General features: G+C 44.0%; 1 protein-coding gene across 1 annotated transcript in view; it reads right to left on the bottom strand.

Annotated features, from left to right (window-relative positions):
* The window catches only part of ADCY1 (adenylate cyclase 1), a 192,620-nt gene that overhangs the window by 30,039 nt on the left and 139,357 nt on the right, over positions 1-23,224 (bottom strand). Inside the window, exons 7-11 of the mRNA XM_066629192.1 lie at positions 19,062-19,189; positions 14,882-15,040; positions 14,427-14,568; positions 5,072-5,227; positions 763-957 (exon numbers count right to left, since the gene is read on the bottom strand). Coding sequence (XP_066485289.1) covers positions 763-957; positions 5,072-5,227; positions 14,427-14,568; positions 14,882-15,040; positions 19,062-19,189 — 780 coding nt within the window. The remainder of the gene's footprint in view (positions 1-762; positions 958-5,071; positions 5,228-14,426; positions 14,569-14,881; positions 15,041-19,061; positions 19,190-23,224) is intronic.

Raw genomic sequence — 23,224 nt, 5'->3', positions numbered from 1 at the left:
ATTGCATGGCAGAAATTCAATGGGACAAGCTTTTCCCAGCATGGAGGTGCAGTGATGGAAAAGGTCTACTATTGATTATCTGCCTGTTATGCAGCTGGTGCAGGAGCCCTGGCAGGAAAAAAGAGTGACAGCCACAGATACCAGGTTGTATCAGAGGTGTCTTAAAATACAGTTTGGTAAACAAGGTGGCTCAAGTAAGTGAGCCCCGTCAGCACATCTCAGGGCAGTAGGTAAGTGAGGACACAAGGGGATCTCAGACACAGGACACACCTTCTAGAAAGAGAAAAGGATGCAGCACTGCAACAAAAAGGAAAGAGAGGAGAAGGGAGGATAAGAGTATGGGGAAATTCACTTCCATACAAGCCCATGCCTCCTCCAATGGATTCAACCAGGAATAAACATTAGCAAGTCTTATTCAATTCCCCTCCTGCTGAGCTACCACTGAAGAAGGGCTGGCTTTCTCTTCCAGACCTTAAATGACCAGCAGTTTCCCCCAGGCACTCTTAACTTAGCAGTCGTTCCCACCTGCATAGCTGCCTGAAACAACCCCAGTCTACCCTGGTCCCCTGGCCAGCAAGGCAACAGAAAAGCAGCCCCTCAAAAGGAATGCAGCAGACACACTCAGGACAAATGACTAGTCTCTTAATGGACACATTGTGAAGTCAGAAGCAGACACTTCACGGAGAGTACAGGGAACGTAGTTCAAACCTTGGAGGACGCAGGTTTTCTCTGACTGATGAAGTTAGTACAAGCCTCACTTACTTTTTGCTCCCGTTCATTCTGTTTGTATTTCAAGGTAAAAAAATTTAGGTCTGCCATCTCTGACTCGGTTTGCCGTGCCTCTATTAAACGGCTGATGTATCTGTTCACTCGAGTTCCAGGAGTGTTGTATACAACGTTTGTAGAAAAAGAGGAACGATTCCTGAGTTTTTCAGAGGCCGTTCTTAATGCCCTCCTCTGTGACGGAAATGAAAAAAGGAGGTTGAATGGTATTTGCCTTTCAATAAACCTGCTGAATATCTTAAGCAATGCATCTGGAATGATGGTATGCAAATGTTTTCCTTGCACTGAAAGGGACAAAATTCTGCGGATTTCAAAGGTAATTTAAAAACGATAAACCGTGGGCTCTACAAGACAATGCAAGGAAAAATGATATTTGAAAGGACCCCCTTTGAGTAACCTCCATCACTTGCCAGAGCTTACACCTTTGCTGTCATTTCTGGTTGAAAGCTTGTGAGAAAGGAAAAAAAAAAAACATACATGGCTTTCAAACGGAATTCAAGGAGCTATCTGGAATGTCCTCATTGTGACTGTCATATAAAGTAGTATAATATATTTTATACAGAGCATTATGGCAACTGAAACAGCTAATTTCTCATACCGAAGCACCAGTTTACATAAACTTGGCAAGAGCCTTAAAGTGGTCACAAATTCGAGGGATAACCATGCAAGGAATGCCTCTTGTGGAAACCAACCCTAATACAACCAAGGGTTCAATTTGCCTTCTTTGTGGATGAAATGTATAGGCTTGTTGTAGCCATCTTTTGATAAACTAGTATCTCCTTACCTTATTGCTTCTCAGGGCCAATCCTAACCAACCTTCCAGTGATGATTCAGCCACAATGCAGCCCCAAGGCAAAGGAACAAATGTTCCCTTACCTTGTGGACGCCTCTGTGACTGCCCCACAAAGCAGTGCACACCTCACACTGGCAACAGTTGCATTAGCACTGGAAAGTTGGATAGGATTGGGCCCTCAGTCACTTGTGACTGAAGACTAGCCAATAACAAGCAGACCTATTGTTTATCCCTCAAATGCATTGCTTTAAACTTTTTGGTACTGAATTTCTATTACTCCAGTTCCTGAGGTCACTCAATTCACCAGTCTTCTAAAATGGTGTCATCCACAAATTATTTTATTTATTTATTTGCTTTATTTTCAATATACTGTACTTCCACATCAATTTCTGTTGTTATAGGACGTACCTGCCTCTATTGAGCTAAATAATCTGCAATTTTGGGTGACAGATAGGGCACAATCCTATCCAGCTTTCCAGCTCCAATGCAGCTGTGCCAATGAGATATGTGTGGCAACCCTGTGGTGGGAGGGCAGTTATGGAGGCCTCCTTAAGGGAACATCTGTTCCCTTATCTTGGCACTGCGCTGTGGCTGCATCAATGCTGGAAAATTGGATAGGACTGGGCCCTCAGACACATGGCCACAGACACTTGGAGACTTTTGAAGTCTCTTTTAAAGGTGTGGCTTTTGAAGCAGCACAATCTGTGGTGAAGGCAGGAAGCAGAATATAAAGTATACTGGGGAGTTAGAACAATGTATGATTAACAATTAACAGCGCAATCCTGGGCTGCACATGGGACGGTGAAAGTCCTCAAGAGTTGGCAAGGCTGGCACGCAGAGGTGCGCTGACCTGAAGACGCTGGCAGAAGCCTCTGCGCCAACAGAGGGAGGGAGCCTTGTTTTGGCCCAGCTGGGCCAACAGAAGGCTCTGGGGTGGTAGGCGGGAGGGAGGCATTCCTGGGTGGGGGGAAGGAAGGTGGCCCTGGGGGCGGGCAGGCGTGGGAGTGGGAGGCGGGACTGGGATCCGGCAGTTATGCTGGATCCCAACCCCTGTTCCTGGGGAGTTTGGAACAGCTTGAAGCTGCTCTGCTCTTCTTGCACTTGCGCCACCTCCTGAGGTGGCGCAACTCCAAGGAGACCCATTGGGGCCAGGGTGCCTTACCCAAGGGTAAGGAGAAAAGTTTTCCCTTGCTGAGTTGATTCTGGCCCCTATCCTGTGCTGGATACAGCACAAGCCTCTTGGCTTGCCTGTTCCAGCACAGGATAGGATTGTGCCCTTAGACAGGCATAGCACAGGACATTGCAAGGGAGCCAAAAGAAAACAGGCAAAAGTGGAGCCTGGAGTATGTGCTCCACCTCCCCAAGACCTGTGTGAGAAGTAGGGAAGAACAAATTACAAATCATAGTTTTCTGTGACAAGAATTTTTTTTTTGGGGGGGGGGGGCAGATAGGGAATGGAAAACTACAGTGGAAACTTTTTATCCTGTTTCCCTTGCACTCTATCTGAATAAAACAGGGAAAGAAACCTCAAATGTGTTAATAATTCTACTGAAAGAGCTTTAGATTTCTGGAATGGTTGAAATATCAAGGAGCAAAACCATGAAACACTACCATCTAGTGGTGAAAAAGAGATTGCGATTTATTTATTACATTCATGATTTAATATTCAGTTTTGCGATGTAATTAATTTTGTGTGCATGTGTAGTAGAGAGGAAACAAAAAAAACAAGAAAAATCTGCAGAGTAGATTGTCTAAATGTCAGTTTGGGAACTCCTACAAACATTCAGATTTGTTCCTGTGTTTGGTAGCTTCAAGTCAGCTTTGTAGCTCTAGACCAGGGGTGCTCACACTTTTTTGGCTCGAGAGCTACTTTGAAACCCAGCAAGGCCCGGAGATCTACCAGGGGGGAAGGAAGCATCTGACAGACACCCCCTTTAATGTATGGAGCCCCTGCTGGAGTCTAGTCAGTTTCGTCAGTTTTGTTGCTGCATGCCTGAAGAGCAGCTAAAGTGTCAGTTTCAGTGTCAGTTTAGTGTCAGCTAAATATGTCAGTTTCGTCTAGTCACTAGACAAAACTGACGTATTAACAGTTTGGAGAGGGAGGGCTCCGCAATCTACTCATTTTGCCTCGCGATCTACCGGTAGATCGCGATCCACCTATTGAGCACCCCTGCTCTAGACCAATGGTTTCCAAACTTTTTAGCACTGGGACCCACTTTTTTAAATAACACTCTATTGGGACCCACCTAGGTTTACCAGACTTCTAAAAAAGGAGATCTAAAAAGAAATATAAATAAATAAAATAAGTAATAATAGCCAGAAAAAAGACCCTCAAACATATATCTCCCTATATTTACACATGCTTGCATACTGTAGGAGCTGAGCTCTTTGCAAGGTGATTAGCAGCTACAGTATCTGATTTTTGTCTGATCTTTCCTTCATCCTTTGGTGACCAACCAAAAATCAAGTCGCAACCCACAGTTGGAACCACTGTTCTAGACATTTGATAATTTTAATAAATAATGCTATAATATATCAGCAAGATACATAAGCTGTCCAAAAGCCTTTTCTGCTGAATACACTCTGAAGGATGAACAGTATAAATGGACAAGGGCAAGGTTTTAAAGATATTTTGTAGTGGAGTCTTTAGCCTCTGCTATGGATTCACTTCTCAACAAAATATCCCAGAAAGAAATCAGGTTAGTATCTTACAACTGAGTTTAAATGAGTGCTGCTTTGCAGTATTACAAACAATATATTAGTCACCTTTGCTTTGTGGAACAAAGGAAGCTTGCATGGAATCAACTTATTATTTGCTTCCCTCCAATGGTACAGAAAAGTGCAGTAATTCGGATGGGTAAGAAAGGCAGCTAGCGTGCCTGTATTGGCACGCTAGCAATGATTGCCAGGCTAGCCCCCCTATCAGCCGGCAGCAGGGCTTTGCTGCCAGCTGATTGGCTGGCTGGCATTAGGGGGCAGGACGACTGAGCCCGATCTAGCGTGCAGGCGCTAGACCTGGCTCAGTTCCATTCCTAGAAGCGACCTATAAACTTCAATTTCTTGCAGGCCTCCCCCCAATTGGAAGTACTTTTTCATAGATTGAGCTATGGCTCTCACTACTGTATTCACTTTTCAATTGTTTTCCTGCAATGGTAGCTGCTACTTGCATTTTACTCTCAGGTAGGTGAATCCTGGTAGGCTCACCTGTTCTCAGGATGATTACTTCCTAATCTCCATAGCTGCACGCATTTACTTGTCCAAGGACTTCACTAGCCACACTCTGAATGGCCCAGAACCAGACAATGCCAGTTTCTTCTTTCCAATGGGAAATGAGCTTAGAAAGCTTCTCCTTTCTGATCTGATCAATGAAGGTTTCTCTGGTGCTTCTTTCTCCATTACCCTCAAGCGAGTCAGAGAGCTTAGAATGTAATGGTATATTACATACCATTCACACATCACACATTTCTATAAAGTTATATCAGTTAAATATGTTACCTTGTCATCATCTTCGCAAGTCATGACATTGGAGAAAGGGATCTCGGCTTTGAACATTTTACGACAGTGCATGAGTTGGACCAGCAAGTAACAGACGGTCTTGAACTTCATTCGTTTGGCAGGCTTTATGTCTGAGAGAATAAGCCCCGGAAATATCTGGAAAGATAGTCACATAAAGATGCATTGTAAATGCTTAGACAGATATACGTACAACATCAGTACATAATATATTACAGTCCGAATAAACTTGGAATAGGTTTGGTATGCATGAAGGCTAACGATTGACACATAACTGTATCTTCCAGAAATATGTTTCTTTAAGCATATTTTAAACATGAATAAAATCCACCAGGAAGTCCTCCTAAGCAAACCCTTTTGGTCTACTATATAGTGGAGCCGTTTTATTCTTATGTTCTCGCTAGTGGTAGAAGTGCATGCACCACAAGAAATATAGCTTCTTGATTCCAGGGTAATCACTTCAAAGTGACTAATTCTATACTAATTTACATTAACTAAGGACCTGCCCTTCAACGTCAAAATTACTGATATAGTGTCCTTTTAAGAAGCCTTGTATGAAATCTGTTTAACTTTTCCCAGCCACACTGGCAGTGACAGAAATGTTGAAAATCATGTCTGTTTATGCTGGATGACACCACAGAGTGACAGTTAGGGGACTGCAGCAGTTATCATGCAATTTTGAACAAATCCTATGGTAATGAATGCTAGCTCTTTGGAGAAAATGTCAAAGAATCCCCCACCCATCCTTTGCATTCACAATAATCTTTACAGTGTATTTAAAAATGCAGCCCAGTTGTGGGTTTCTGAAAATGTCCTAAATACTTCCAAGTCAGTTGGACTTTTTCTTAAGCCTGTAAAAAGCAACTGCATATAATACTGTTTGCAGGATTAAGTTGCTATGTCCAGGCTCTAGAGGTTCTTGTATCTGTAAGAGCTGAAAATACGTAAAAACAAGTTGCACCAGGAAGAATTTTCCATTCTACACCACCCTTCAAGAAGAGTCACCCCCCCACACTTTCTTTTCCACTGACCCTGTTCTTATGCCTTTAATGGTAGTCCACCACACTTTATTTAGCAAGCTTTTCCCAATGGCTCAAATATCTCCTACAACAGAGTATCAAACAAGCAGTGGCATTGTTCAAAATAAACCCCTAATGTCAGGCACTATGACAGCACTGTGCTGTGCTTCAAAAATATTACTTGAAGGCTATATTGCTCTTAGCCCATTTGTCCCTTTCTACAGAGGACAGGATGGTGCAGAAAAGATCTGTAGGTGCCACCTTTCCAGCAGCCAAAACATCCCTCTCAAGAGGCCTCGCCATAATCACTTTAAACCATGTTTCAGATTATGGGGGTGGGGGGGGGAGAGTGTGTGTATCTTCCTTAAACAGGTTGCTGTAAGCAGTTAAGCTTCCAGCACAGTGAAATCAGGCTCCCAGCAGCTTCACACTTGAAGTTAAACAGGAAGGCATTAACTGCTGCTTCCTGTTTAGCGTCAAAGCTTTTTAAATCAAATATTCATTTCATCACTCGGATTCCATCATGCTGTAAGAGTAACTGCTTACAGTGACCTGTTTAAGAATGATACACACACTTCTCCAGGTAAGTTGTTTAATGCTGCTAATTTGTGGGGGGGCTCCCACATCTACAGATAAGTGAAACTGTGGATATGCCCCCCCACCCCCGTATAGCCAAAAGAATCTCTAGTAGTTGTGCAGAAAGATGATTTGGGCAGGTGCAACTTTTCTCACCTGCAACACCATGACATACCAAACTACACATAGGACACTGCTTATACTATCAGCTGATTGGTCTGGTTAGCCCACTATTGACTACACTGATTACCAACCAGTCTCCAGATCCTTAGGCCTCCGCCTAAGTCCATCTCTCAGTCCATTTCAGTCTCTCTCAGTCCATCTACTTATGATCCTCTAACAGGGAATGCCAGGGATTGAACCTAGGAACCTAGGGATACAAAGCATTTGGTCTTGTATTGATCTACATTTGTATTGATTTGTATTGATCTACATTTGTATTGATCTACAAATCTACATTTGTATTGATCCCACATTTGTGTCTTTGAAAATAAGTTTCAAATATTTGATATAAATTTCAAATATCAAGTGTACACACAGCCTTCTTTCCACTAGGAGATAGGTGGACAGGTACACTCTCAACAATTCTGAACATATCTTCAGGGTAAACATGCTGAAAAGAATCCAAATTAACAGTAGTAGTTGTTTTAAGTTAACGTCTGCAGTGACAACCCTTACTATTTGATTTAACTTAAGGTCCAATCCTAATCTGTGCTGGAACAGGCAGGAAGACTGGTCTGTGCTGTATCCAGGGCAGGTTTGGAAGCGGCTGTGGACAGTTACAGACCTGGCCCCTGTGGCACCTCAGGGCGCAGGCCCACTATGCTGCCCCCATCACACTGTCCCCTCCCCCGGCATACTTACCGAAGTGCCTCAGAGGGCTTTCGCAGCAGTCCTGAATGCTGTGCAGAGCCTCGCCTGCCCCTGGAACGGCTCCAGAAGGCAGGCAGAGGAAGTGCGGCACGCAGAGGCAGCAGCGTCGTTGGTGGACACAGTGGTGCTGCTCCCACAAGGCCCAGAGGCCTGGTGCCTGGGGATTTTGCTCCCCTGCCCCACCACTGGCTGTGGAACAACTTGGAGTAAGGGGATATTTATCCCCTTAACCTGTACTTCATGCAAGCAACCCCTATGGGGCTACTCGGATCTGTGCCAGCAAAATAGCTGCTGCAAATCTGAGCAGCCCGATGTAACACTGGGTTGGCTGGGAGGGGGTTTAGGATCTGGCCTAAGGTCATCCTTGGTCCCAAGGATGGTCCCATCTCCATCCCGGGTCCACCCCATCCACTGGCCCGCCCTCTCTCTGCCCCAAACTGCCCTGTCCCACCCTCTCCAACCTCCCATGCCAGCTGCCCTCGGCTTGTGCAAACTTATCCTCCATTGGTCAGGATCTGGTGTTGGGAGGCCAACATACGTCCTCACACGGGCCTAGCTGCCTGCCGAACAGAGTGGCACAAATGTGCTTTATGGCACATTAACAACACCCAGAAGGCAGCTCAACTGAAGTCATGTTAAGTGTTGGTTTGAACTGCACTCTTATCTTGAGGTGGTGCACTTATCTTGAGGACTGCACTCTTGAGGTGGCGCAAGTCCGAGGAGAGCAGAGCGGCTTGGAGCTGCTCCGTTCTCCCTAGGAATGGGGGGTTGGGATCCGGCATAACTCCCAGATCCCAGTCCCACCTCCCACTCGCTGCCTGCCTCCGGGGTCGCCCACCTCCCTCCCTCCCCCCACCCAGGAATGCCTCCCTCCCGCTTCCTCCCAGCCTACTTTTTGTCCTCGTGTTGACCTAGTCGGGCCGATGCAAGATTTGAAGAGGAAGCCAGCACAGAGGCTTGCGTCAGTCTCTGCAGGCTGGCGCTTCTCGGAGCGCCGGTCCAGCTTCCTTTTGAGGAGGCACAAACATGCTGTACGGCACGTTTGCGACCCTCCTGGGCTGGCGCAAGGGACTTGCGCCAGTCCGTGGACGCCTCTGGATTGCGCCCTTAGTCTGGTCGGTCTACTTTAAATGTGAGTCTACAGAAGGATGATATGATGAGCATTATTTTTGTCTGGATTGGATTGAAGTAACTCGCCTCCTGCTTAAGAAATATTGAGAAAAGTTCTCAAAGTGGTGGCAATCTGGTTCCATACACTCCAGGTGACTTTATTTGCTGGGCCAAATTCCAGCAACTCCTCTCACAGCATTGTAAGCTACACATGCGGACGAACTTGTGCTTTAATTTCAACTTCCATGAAAATTAATTGCATGTAATCAGGATTGGAATGAAAACTGGTGGTGTCTACATTATTAAAGTCCTCCTTGCATATGCTGAGTAGGCAACCAAGGTTAATAATTATATCCTACCTCTCTTGAGCTTAATGCTGTTGGGTTTCAAATAAAAGATTTATAAGTTGTGAATATTTTAGACTCTATCCTTGTTTAAAAATGTAAAATGGTACATGAAAAAGTTTTAATTCATTATTGTGCTCAGTCCTGGTGTAAAGAGACTGCCGCAATGATGGAGCATGCTGTCAGACCAGATTCTGAGAAAATGGGGTATATGTATAATCCCCCTTTAAATCCAAAATGGGACTGTTTTACCTTTGAAATGAAACAAATTCCTGGCCATCTGTTGCTGCTAACATTGATTTGAATTCTTCTTGCTGCCTTGCTGAAGCCAGTTCATATTAATGTCAAAAGACTGATGTATACAGAATACAAAAATGTGGCCACATCTCCGCTTTTAGAGGCTCAGGGGAAGTCATGCAATATTAAAAAGGCAAAGTAATGTAAATGTTCCAACTAAGGCTCTTGCAGTTTGTCATTGAAGAACAGTTCAGTCTCCTCCCCACACGGCCCTTGAGATTTGAGAGGGTTCTTTCCCCTTCTGCTCATTGCTCAAGAGGAGAAGTGGGGAATCATAAAAACACAGTCCTTAGATAGCTTGCAAAGGCCTGCCAATCTGTATGCAAGTGCACAGTAGCCATGAAAAGCCTCGATAGGCTGAAATGAGCCAGTAAGTGACACAATGACTGATCTGCATGCCCAGCGGAAAAGCTCGTCGATATACCAGTGGAATTCATGAAACGGTTTTCCCTGCCACCTTTGCAGACACTCCAGGATTCTAATGCTGTTAGCCAAGTTATACAGGAGCACCTGTCACTTCCATAAATCAACTGCTGACACCATAATGGGGAAGTTGGTATTTGTTTTTATGCACTGATGACAGGCTGTAGCAGCAGCACTTCTCCATGTGGGGTGCGCGCGTCTTGCAAATCTGAAGAAGCATAGGCTTGCTTCTTGTCAGGCCTCTTACCCATGCACAAACATTTTGGGGCCTTGCAGTACAGTGAATTGGTTGCCTTTAGTAAGTGCACCTACTTAAACAAAGTAGGTGCTCACATTGCTCACAAAGCTCACATTGCTTTGCTTTAAGGCTGCGGTTTTCAAACTCTCCGGGAGTTTGAAACCCGCAGTAAGTCTTTGTGGGGTTGGGGGGGGGGGGAGGCAGCAGAGCTGGGGGAAGGCAGCGGCGCGATCCCCAGGATCGTGTCGCTCAGGGAACTGCAGGGACTGGGATGCACTCACCAGTCCCTGCAGCAGCCATCCTTGTGTGCAAAAGCGGAAGCGGAGCGCGATCACCCCACTGTCCCTTTCCCTGACCTGGGGAGCCCTGCAGGTGCTCAAACAGGGCTCCCTGCACACAGGGGCGGCTGCAGGGACTGGAGGGTGCACCCCAGTCCCTGCAGCCCCATCAGAAGGGAAAGGGGAGCGATCATGCTCCGCTTCCAGTTTTGCGGAGTGGGCCGCAATCGCTCTGCTTTCACTTTTCCTGACCTAGGGAGCCCTGCCAAAGGTTGCGCAGGGCTTCCCGCACCCCTGGGAGGCTGCAGGAGGTTTGGGCAAGTGCACCCAAGCCTCTGCAGTCCCCCTGAGCAGTGTGATCCTGCGGATTGTGCTGCTGCCTTCCCCCTGTCTCCTGGCTGCCCCCGTCCCTTAAGGGTGCAGAGGCCAGGACCCACAGGCTGGGGCGTCACAACGCCCCAGTTTGAATACCACTGCTTTAAGGCAACGCCTTGCACTTTCTTCTGGTTAGGGACCAGAGCATGAACAAAAGTCAAGAACAGATGAATGTGGCCTTCTTTAGCTTGCAAATTTATTTCAAAAGTCGAGAACAGATGAATGTGTATAGCCTTATATAGCTTGCAGATTTATTTTGACCAGTGAAAAATGGAAATCACTATATAAGACATACAAATGTGTATGAAACCTAAATAAAAGAAAAATAAACATAAGAACATTGACAAACATCATGGAAGGCTGGATGAAAGAGGAGACCACATGGACAAAATTTGAAATGTGGTTATAATTGAAAATGCAGGGGATGGACAGAGTAGATAGGGAGATGCTCTTTACACTCTCACAGAACACCAGAACCAGGGGACATCCACTAAAATTGAGTGTTGGGAGAGTTAGAACAGACAAAAGAAAACATTTCTTTACTCAGTGTGTGGTCGGTCTGTGGAACTCCTTGCCACAGGATGTGGTGATGGCATCTAGCTTGGACGCCTTTAAAAGGGGATTGGACAAGTTTCTGGAGGAAAAATCCATTACGGGGTACAAGCCATGATGTGTGTGCGCAACCTCCTGATTTTAGAAATGGGTTATGTCAGAATGCCAGATGCAGGGGAGGGCACCAGGATGCAGGTCTCTTGTTATCTGGTGTGCTCCCTGGGGCATTTGGTGGGCCGCTTGAGATACAAGAAGCTGGACTAGATGGGCCTATGGCCTGATCCAGTGGGGCTGTTCTTATGTTCTTATGAGATATAAGGTTTCTAAACCCTCAAATGGTCTTACATTTGCACACACCACTACAAGATGGCAGGATTGGGAATCCTATCCATGGCAGTACCAGTGGGCGCAGCGGTGTCAAAATGGCTACCACTGTATCCAGCAGCACTGCTGAGGTCACCAGTGGGTTCCTTCCAGAAAAACCCCAGGCCCTGCACTAGGGCTTCTCCAGTCTGCGCTGACTATTTTGCCGGTGCAAACTTGAGAACCTCCACATAGAGTTTTTCAACCTGACACAGAGGAAAAGATATGATGGAGCAGGGCTTCGCTGGTCTCACAGTCCTCCGGCCCCAGTTCCACTCCCCCATCCTGCCCTCCCCCTGCCTTGGAATGCCTCCCCCTGCTCTGAAAGACCTAGTTGCAGGCAGCGTCCGGCACTCCTTACACTCTGGGTGCCGTAAGTGTGCTTTATGATTCATTTACGACACCCAGCGGCAACAGTCAAGCTCAGTGCCAGTGCTCAGAGACCATAGGATTGGGCTCAGAGAAGCCTCTTACCAGGAAAGACAGTTAGTGCACATTTTCCTCTAAACCCACATATATTGGTAAGTTACAGATTACATTTTATGATCTACCTGAAGCAACGGCTTACTGCGGTTCAGGGATTCTGCATGGATTTCCAAATGCTATGTAAATTTCTGGATCTTCAAAAGCCTTCATACAAGTAGCTATATGTGTGCTTTGAATTCTTTTGCTGTTTATCCGCAATATCCCATGCTCCCATCTCACCCTCCTTCTTCCTACCTTAGCTTAGATACTGGGGTTTTCCCCAAGCCTCCATCTCTTGTTGTCATTGCTTTTCCCCTTGGTGCACGCAATACACTGTACACATACTCATTCACATGTAGGAACATTTGCACATTTTGCTAGGGCCGATTATGGTTTGATATATTGAAGCTTTTTGCTAAAACTCTCTTTTAATAAATTATTGTATAATTGAAGTTGCTCCCTTCTCAGTTTCATGAGTTGACTGGTTTTCACTGATGCTGGGTCTGCATTTAGTTTAAGTTCCCATGTTCCACTTGGTGTCTCTTCAGGGCATGATTAAGGATGGAGTCGGCTTGATCACCTTCCACCTTCCACCTCCTGAAGCCATCAATCAATCAATCAATCAATCAATCAATCAATCAATCAATCAATCAATCAATCAATCAATCAATCAATCAATCAATCAAACACCAGTAATAATACCACAAATGCATTACATCAGAAAACAGGTTTGGGAACATTTTGTGAGACAACATACTTCTCTCTTCAGAAATGGGTTTCATATGAATAAGCACAGCATTGTAATCTCACCATTTAGTAGTTGTGTACACAGTGGAAGACAGTCTTCTTTAGGAAACAACCACATAGCAAGCTGAGATAGCCAACCCTCATTTCTTTTGTTATGAAGGTGCATTATGTTTGGCTTTGCCACCAGGTATAGAGAAGCAGTTTTGCAAGTGACCAGGCATGGGGCAGAGTGTCTTCATTTATACAATAAGTGAGTGTGCGCATGTATCCTGTCATTGCCTATTCTTTAAAGGACCGTTCTTCATAAAACCGAATCATAAACACAGATTAACAGGTTACTGTGGAGGCAATGAAAGGAAACTCCTCTCTATCAAATTTCCAGACTTTACTCCAAAGTCCCCAGAAGTCTACCAAATAATCAAACATCTAAAAACAAGCACAACTTTTAAAAACATGGGAGCTAAAGCAGTTAAACACATATACTCGCATGCACACAGACACCACTGCTTTGCCTGTGCAACTCTAAAAGATTCAGTTTGCAGTGCCTATGGAAGCATCACAGGAGGTGCATCAGCACAGCTCCTCAGGGAACTTGTTCCAGAATCTCAGGGTAACAGGTGCAAAGGACCTGCTCCAAGCTGTCTTTCTATCAAGCCCCAATACTACCATCCATCCAGGCCCTGCTGAGCAGGACTCCAGTACTTCCCTCTGTCCACCAGTAACTGGCTTCCCAGGTGCCTGGCTGTCTTTGAAATTCAGTCACCCATAATAGAGAATGTTTCCACTTATATTCTATCACTTGATCGCAAAGCAGCATGAAAACAGATGTATTGTGCATTACAAGGCAGACTTTCACCTCCAGACTGTTACCCTGACCTAGATAACTAAGCCTGCTTTCTGCAGCTCACGTGGTCACTTCTCCCAGACTATGGCAGTTCAATCATTAATGAGCCTGTTGCACTCAATCGCCACAGGCGACACATTATTCTAAATGCTATCCCCCCCCCTTGTTTATGTTCTGTGTTCTTCAAAATAGGCATAGTTATCAAAAGAACCAGGAGAGACAGAGGGGGTATGCATATATGCTGAAATTTAAAATTTTAAAAAAATATGTGAAGATTCCAGTTAATGCTTAAGAACACACTCCTCCAGAAACTACTCCAGTATAACAACACTGAAATGAGTAGAAGTAATGCAAAAGTACATGGTCTTATAATGCTCTCATTCATTTCAATGGGGAGTGTGCAGAACCTGCAAGTGGAGTGGACCCTAAAACACTTGTCTAAGACAAAGAGAAAATAATAAATGGAAGATAGCTACTTGCTATCATACTTACACCAGATTTAATTTTAGGCTGATAACTGATATACAAATGTTCCTATTCTCTAACCATTCACAATTAAAAAGATCAACCAATACAATATTGGTTGATCAATCAATATTAAAAATTGATTAAAAAGATCAATCAATACAATATTGAATTATTGCAAATATTGCAATTTTTGAGTGCAATATTTCAGTGCAAGCAGAGTTTCCTATTCAGTTCAGATCATATTGAGCAGCTAATAGATGAAAAATTTACGTGACTGGGCCTGTTTTTGTGATTTCACAATACTATCCAACCATTAGACCAAAACACACTAACATGCTACCAGCTGGAATGAAACACATACATACCTTCCTCCGGTGAGATGGCACAATGAAAAAGGTTTCAATATTATGCTTCTTCAAGAAACTGTTCCTTTCATGGCCATACCCTGGTTCAACCTCATAGTCACCATTTAGGCACTCTAAGGTGGTCTTTGTTATATGCACTTTCCTGGAGGTGGGGATAAAAAAGGGAACAATAAATTTGGCTTTGCCACATGGCAAACTTTCAGCACCCTCACCAAACTACAATTCCCACATTTCTTTGGGAGAGGTGATGGCATTTAAACTGATAGAAAACTAATAAAATGTGTGTACCGTCCTTGCAACACTACAAAAATAACAGAATGTCTAATTATTGGAACATATTTTTAATAGGAATTAAACCATCTAAACTATTTGGACCATGAAGTGCTTCAGAAAAAAATGAGGTCCACTAACTTAATATAGAAAATAAACCATTGCTTGCCAACTCTGAAACTTACCCAGGTAACCCTCCAGCCTCCATGACATTAGCAAGAGTCACATCATTTGACCAAACATCATACTGCCACTTGCGAAGACCCAGGACCCCACAAAGCACTCTTCCTGTGTGGAGGCCAACCCTCATATTGAGATCTACTTCAGTGGCTTCAGCTACTGATCTGCAATATATAGAATCAGAACATCATTTGACAGAAGTGAGGACCCTGGTATCATCTTTTCACTTCTTCCTTCCCCTCTCCCAAATTAAAGGTTTCTGTGTTTGTACTAGGGCAGAAACATGTGGGTTTTTTCAGTTCCCTAGTAAAACTTAAGAATGCAAACATGTGCCTTGTGGGCTAACTCAGAGACTGCACAGATTCAATAACAATGAACCATTCCTGTTCATTAGTTTCTTAAGTTCTGTGTTTTTTAAAGATCTTTCACATAATAAGCCAAGAGACTGGCAAAGGATTGGAAGGGAACTTGCCTCTACCCATGTATCTCCACTATTCCTTGTCCTCCCAATCTTTGGATTCAAAATGGAAGAGGGGAAGACAGCAGGAGAGAAAGTGCAGAGGAGAGTGGTAGGTCATTGGAGATGTTCTGGTAGCACATTATTTCCCTCTCCTCCACACTCCTATTCCACTCCGTTCCTTGCTTCCTTTTGAAATTCAAGGTGGGGAGAGGAGGTGAAAATGTCTGAGGGCAGCATTTTGGTATGCTGCCTCAGGCACCAGGACATCTTGGGCCCACCCTATCCTCTGAGTTGTGATTGGTGTCCAAGGCAAGGACAAAAAGCAGATAAATACTTCAGACCAGTGGTTCTCACACATTTAGCACTGGGATCCACTTTTTAGAAAGAGAATATATCAGAATGCACTGAAAGTAATGTCATGACCAGAAGAAACACCATCCAGCAGGAAAATTTTTTACAATCCTAGGCTGCAATCTTACCCACACTGACCCAGGAGTAAGTCCCATTGACTACCATTGTTAAAAGAATCTACATAGTAGCTTGTTAAAAGTACAGGTCTGTAACATTTCCCCAAATGCAGTCACATACCATGGTAGCATCAAGTCTAATATATTAAAAATAAGCTACTGAAATGAATGGGGACCCACCTGAAATTGGCTCGCCACCCACCTAGTGGGTCCCAACCCACAGTCTGAGAAACACTACTTTAGATGCTTGTGCTTATAGTATAACATGGCTCTCACTCACTGACTTTGCACATTTCTATGTATAAATAGAAATGTATGTTAATTTGGCTTAGCTCTAAACACGGCATACATAATTTCAGCTTCTTCAGTACACTGGTCTTACAACACGATAGCAAAGGCTTTATTGTCAATCTGCAAAGGGACTGGACTTCCTGACCCAAATTTCCTCTCCCCCCACCCTGAACATTACAATTAACAGAGGCGTGGGTGTACATTTTTTTAAGCTTTTGCAGTCACAGCAAATAGCAAATAACAAACATTCTGCAAGCAAAGTGCTTCTGTAAGCATTGTGTTAAGTTTGGGTTTTGAACTGAATTCATTCATGCACTTGAAGATATTTGCTGTTTGCTCCTTATATTTTATTTGTTTTTGGTCAGAAATGGATGGGGAAACAGAGACAGAGAAAGGGCATTTACATGTAATCTCCGCTCAAAACCACTTTGGAAACTGTTGAAATGACTTTTATCTAAGCAAGCTCCTTCAGAAATGTCATTTCAATTTTGAGTTTACTGGCAGTCACACAGCCAGGTAACGTTCTAGTGGAGTTATTCAGCATTGCACTAGATGGCTCTCTTTGTCTCCACTCAGATTGTGCTGAAGTATACCTCTTTTCAAAGACAGCATCCAGTGCACATGCAAACAACCAGCTGACAGGCAGTCAAACTATATCACTTCCTTGTTTATCTTCTGCCCAGCACTCATTTACTTGCATTTTCTTCTGCCATAAATCTCACGGTTTACGAATGCATATTTACCTTAGACAGCAATGACAACTGACAGCAAACCAAGTGTTGGTATTAAAGGAAAATTGCTGAAACCATCTTATTATGTTTAATTTTAAGCTGTCAAGCAACTGAGCCTCAACAATGAAACACTGCAAAGGATTGTTTTCAAGTAAATATTGAAATGGACAACACTTTTGAAATGCCTTAATTTCTAAGGGCTCAGATTCATATCAACCCTCTTTTTCCCTCTCTGCTCGAATAAGCAAAGAACATTATTGCTTACAGGTAAAATCCACTCAATATGCCAATACCTCCTGTAATGCAGAGGATGTTACTGGAAAATAGACCACTGTGTGAAAAGCACAATAGGAGACATAATCACAATGAGCAGGAAACTGGCTCTACACTACCCAATATACATTGCTCCCATTGGCCAATCATGTTAGGACTAAGTGTGCTGTAACAAGTGAGTGCTAGAGGAAGCAGCATTTGAGAGATATTACGCTATAACACAGTGTTTCTCAAACTGTGGGTCAGGACCCACTAGGTGGGTTGCGAGCCAATTTCAGCTAGGTCCCCATTCATTTCAATATTTTATTTTTAATAGATTAGACAATGCTACCATGGGATGCAACTGCATTTGGGGAAATGTTACAGACCTGTACTTTTAACAAGCTACTATGTATATTCTTTAAACAATGATAGTCCATGGGACTTACTCCTGGGTCAATGTGGGTAGGACTGCAGACTAGGATTGTTAAAAATTTTCCTGCTTGATGATGTCACTTCCATTCATGACATCACTTCTGGTGGGTCCTGACAGATTCTCATTCTAAAAAGTGGGTCCTGGTGCTAAATGTGTGAGAACCACTGCTATAATGTAATACTGTATTACTGTATTCCCAGTACAGTAAATTTAACTCTTAGGCAGAGAAACCACAAAACTAGGTTGACAAGACATAGTCTCTCACTCTAGGGCAGACCCTCACTCTCTGTAGACCTTCAGAATAAACAGTTTGAAGGAACAGACCTTCAAAATAAACAGTTTATTATGAAGGAATGCAATTGTCCAGGGTTTCTTAATTTATTCAGTCTATGAAACAGCAAAAAAAAAAAAATCTTTATCTTGTTTGGCAAGAATAACTACATTGCTCCATTGCTACATTGAAGAGTTTAATTTGCTGTCCTTTTTCATAATAAATTATTCATAGCATTTGTTGAGGTCCTCTTCTCTTTCGTTTCCTCTGCTCATTGGTTCTCTCCTTCATGTTTTCCTCCCACTCACTCCAGAAAATGAATCTATACTAGTGAGAATGAAGGAGAATGGATTACGCTTTATGACAGAGAAGCCTTGTTCTCCATAGGATGTGCATAATCTGTTCATATACACAGGGAAGTGAAGCCACCCAGCTTGAAAGAGCACAGAAATCACTCATGCTACTTTTGGTCAGGACACACTGTTCACCAGTTGGCTTCACTCAGGAAATTACAATACCCAGGGCAAAAACTGTAAAACCCACAAACAAAAGAACACTATGAACTGTGAGAGAAACAACTGAAGGTGTTGAGAGTAGAAATAGAAGGGTTGGAAGCAGGAGATGAGAACAAAGGGAAAAGAGCTCTTGCAAGTCTTCCCAAAGCACTGTCCACAAACCTGCATACAGATCCATGTGCACATCCCTAATCACTGATACATCTCTTAGGCAGCCAGTTGCCTCCTTCCCTGTTCTTCATCTTGCTGGTAGGAAACTTGACAGAAGTTGCACAAAACCAAAAATAAGAAGCTTTCCCCTATTTCCTCATTCAGTGCCCACTGCTACAGAAAAAAATAATGTAAGCTTTCAGAACTTGTGCCCCCACACAGCCAAACATAGCCTGATGGCCTTGCATTTCACTGTTCAGACAAGAAACAAGACCAGGAGGTTTATTGAGCCCCCTGGAGTGCTGCCATTCATGGTTAGTGAGCTCACTTCAGCTTGATGGCCACAATGTGCGCAGACCTACAATAATGATTTTTTTCTTCAGTACTCTCTCCCTCGCCCTCATTCACAAGCTTGTGATTCACAAGGTGATTAAATGGATTGGAAATGCTTTGCCTGAAACATGCTGGGCAAAAAAGGAAAATAAAATCTCCCCACATAAACAGAGCAGGAGGAAATGTTCAAGTGAACGCAGTGCGGGGAAACACTTGATAACATGGACATTAGACAGCCAAGGATGATGCCCTTTCATTTGAAGTGTTTGAAGAACTTACGTGATGGTGTCAATCATATCCAATCCCATTTCAACACAGCAGTGGGCATGATCCGTTTTGGGCTGGGTCAGTCCTGATACACAATAGTAACAGTCCCCAAGGATTTTTATCCTTCTGCAGTGGTTTTCCTTTAAGGAAAAAAGAGAAAGACATACCAAAAAATGTTTACTGCTGGCAATATGCATTTCTACAGTTCTGCGTAAGACATAGTCCAGCACCATTTTCACAGCTGTTTTAAAACCCATGTGTCCCATGAAGCTTTTGGCTTACCACCTTACTCCACACCTCCTACAGAAACGAGCAGTACATTTTTTTCTGTATTATTATGCCCCATACAAAGAACTTCTTAAGCAATTGAGGCCAATTTTTCTATTTAAAAAATTATATTTCCTATAAAAATAAAAAGGAGACGCACACATCTACCTCTAATACTGTATTGTAAGTAAGGGAGCTAGCCTAAGTGCCCCTTCAGTCGGCTTGTGCTGGCCAAAGAATGTCGTGAAAGTGCCGTAAAGCACTTTTCACTGAAAGACTGCCGTGAAAGGGCCGTAAAGCACTTTTCACGCCACTCTTCGGGGAGATTGGCTGGCACATGTCCTGTGCCAATGCGGGCCCCAGGGATGGGTGAGTTTGCGTTGGCCAAGTTTGGCATGTGCAGGGGTCTGGGGGAGCATGGGGAGGTGGTGGGAGGGAGGCATTTCTGGGCGGGGGGAGGGCAAGTAGCGGGTGTTCCTGGGGGTGGGAGGTGGGGCTAGGATGCAGCACTTATGCTGGGCCTGCTTGTTCCCGCCAGCCTATCTGTTCCTGCGCAAGTTAGGATTGCGCTGTCCCTGTATTATAAGTAACTAACTATTCCTAACCTTTCTTAAGTCATGGCTTTATACTTTATAACAGTGGTTCCCAAACCTTTTAGCACTGGGACCCACTTTTTAGCATGATAATCTGTTGGGATCCATTGGAAGTGATGTCACAGCTGGAAGTGACATCGTCAAGCAGGGAAAAATAACACCCCTATACAACAAAATCAAATCAATTAAGGGCCCAATCCTATCCAACTTTCCAGCACCGGTGCAGCCAAAATGCAGCGCCGAGGTAAAGGAACAAATGTTCCCATACCTTGAGGAGGCCTCTGTGACTGCCTCCCCAACACTGGAAGCAGTGCACACCCCATTGGCACAGCAGCACCAGCACTAAAAAATTGGATAGGATTGGGCCCTAAGTAAGTAAACTAAAAGTTTACAACAAGTTAAACAATTATTTAAAATGAAGAAGAACCCTCCTAACTCTCTATTTAAAAAAAAATTCCCCAAACATCCCAAGGATTGAAATCCTATCCACACTTACCCGGGGAGTAAGCCCCATTGACTATCATTATTAAAAGCATATACATAGTAGCCTGATAAAAGTACAGCTCTGTAATATTTCCCCAAATGCAATCACATAACATGGTAGCATCAAGTTTAATATGTTAAAAATAAACTACACATTGAAATGAATGGGGACCCACCTGAAATTGGCTCCCGACCCACCTAGTGGGTCCTGACCCATAGTTTGAGAAACATTGCTTTATACCATTTTAGGGAAATTATCTTTCTTCTCTTTTTGTGCTCTCCATTTTTAATTCTCAACTCTCCTCTCAGCTTCAACTTCTCACTTTCAACTCTCACTTGTTACCAATCGTGGATCAGAAACTTCTCAACCAATAACCACCCAGCTCATTCTGATTGGTGATTTTAACCAAAGCTAGTATGCCTTTACTACTGCCTTTGAAAATCAAGTGTCCATACATTCTATATAAATTACCAAAGAGAACACATAAGGAAAAAAAATCAAATAAATCTATATTGATGTATATGCAAACTCTTGTGTAAGACAGCTGGATGCACACCCCACAATTGAAGGCAAAGAACAGTACCCAATGTGTATCCAAGTTGTGCCTTACTCCTTAAGAACAAAGATATCTGAGATACTCAGCAACATTTCTATGGATATGAGACCAGGCAACAGAAAAGCAGAAAATGTGACAGAAATTAAGAGTCAACCTAGACATTTGTAGGAATGCATTTTAAGGATGCATGGTTATAGCCATGGTTTTATCATCTTAAAACTAAAACTAAAACAAAACAAGCATCACAGTAGGGAGAGGTAATCCTGATCAAAAGGGAAGGGAGACTTCACTCTTTTCCTGGAGACATTTTTCAACAGACATCCTCTCTGAAAAAGCCTGAGAAAGCAACTTTTGCGTAAACAAGAAACTGTGGCAAATAATAGCTTCAGGAGATGATTTTCTGCAGGAAAACTGTAGAAGGAGAAGAAGTTATCCTGCTTATGTGCTGCAGTCCCAATCAGGATAAGCTGTGTCTCCCCCTGCAGTCATATTTTTAAAAAGAGAATTTGGCTGGAACATGCACAAGCAAACCTCTTCTAAAGATCCTTCCTTTCCTCTAAATCAATGGTTCCCAAACGTTTTAGATCAGGACTCAGCTAAAAAAAAGTTTCACTTTACCAGCGGCTAAAGCCTCCTGGCTATAATAATGATTGGACAGCAGTATTTCCCCAATTAGCAGGCTGTTTAACCTTGATGCACATTGTCAGGCACATAACCTGCCTTGTCAGTTTTGCAAACCACCCAAAAGTGGATCACACACTACTAGCAGGCCATGGACCCAGTTTGAGGACCACTGCCCTAAATATAGCAAATTGAAGCTGATCTTTGTATTGGCAACCTTCAGTCTCGAAAGACTATGGTATCGCGCTCTGAAAGGTGGTTCTGGCACAGCGTCCAGTGTGGCTGAAAAGGCCAATCCGGGAGTGACAATCCCTTCCACACCGGGAGCAAGTGCAGTCTGTCCCTGGTCTGTCTCCCTGGCTATGGGCCTTCCTTCTTTGCCTCTTTGCCTCAGTCTGTTGGCCAAGTGTCTCTTCAAACTGGGAAAGGCCATGCTGCACAGCCTGCCTCCAAGCGGGCCGCTCAGAGGCCAAGGTTTCCCACTTGTTGAGGTCCATCCCTAAGGCCTTCAGATCCCTCTTGCAGATGTCCTTGTATCGCAGCTGTGGTCTACCTGTAGGGCGCTTTCCTTGCACGAGTTCTCCATAGAGGAGATCCTTTGGGATCCGGCCATCATCCATTCTCACGACATGACCAAGCCAATGCAGGCGTCTCTGTTTCAGCAGTGAATACATGCTAGGGATTCCAGCACGTTCCAGGACTGTGTTGTTTGGAACTTTGTCCTGCCAGGTGATGCCGAGGATGCGTCGGAGGCAGCGCATGTGGAAAGCGCTCAGTTTCCTCTCCTGTTGTGAGCGAAGAGTCCATGACTCGCTGCAGTACAGAAGTGTACTCAGGACGCAAGCTCTGTAGACCTGGATCTTGGTATGTTCCGTCAACTTCTTGTTGGACCAGACTCTCTTTGTGAGTCTGGAAAACGTGGTAGCTGCTTTACCGATGCGCTTGTTTAGCTCGGTATCGAGAGAAAGAGTGTCGGAGATCGTTGAGCCAAGGTACACAAAGTCATGGACAACCTCCAGTTCATGCTCAGAGATTGTAATGCAGGGAGGTGAGTCCACATCCTGAACCATGACCTGTGTTTTCTTCAGGCTGATTGTCAGTTTTGCAAACCACCCAAAAGTGGATCACACACTACTAGCAGGCCATGAACCCAGTTTGAGGACCACTGCCCTAAATATAGCAAATTGAAGCTGATCTAGGACTCAATTTACCATAGAGCTCTGGATTACACATCACACACAATCTTCCCTCCTCAAATGTGTATTGAAATCTCATGACCGTGAGGTTTCACTGGGGAAACAGCAGCCTTGACTAAAATCTTCCAGGCTTCCCATTGGGTTCAACTCATACCAGTTTGCTCACCTAGCTTGGGAGTGGTAAATCTGAGTTTCCAACCAGGTTACCAGGGCTAGGGTTGCTAGTCTCCTCAAAATAGATAAAAGAAGCTGACCAGCTGGGTTAACTGGCAAGATGCCAGCCACGTGAAAAGGAATGCCAGTACTGTCCTGGCAGGTCAGGTTAATTCTAAGCTGTAATTTTTCACTCTGGTAAAAGAAAAAAGGAGACTACAAGATGCTGAATGTCTACGTTGACTCTAGCAGACAGGGAAGTGTAGCTGACTTCGAGCCCAATCCTGAGCTCGGCGCTGCAGCTT

This window comes from Tiliqua scincoides, chromosome 5, assembly GCF_035046505.1.
Source record: "Tiliqua scincoides isolate rTilSci1 chromosome 5, rTilSci1.hap2, whole genome shotgun sequence".
Lineage (NCBI taxonomy): Eukaryota > Metazoa > Chordata > Lepidosauria > Squamata > Scincidae > Tiliqua > Tiliqua scincoides.
The sequence above is the reverse complement of the archived record's forward strand: the minus strand, read 5'-3'. Positions and strand labels throughout refer to the sequence as shown.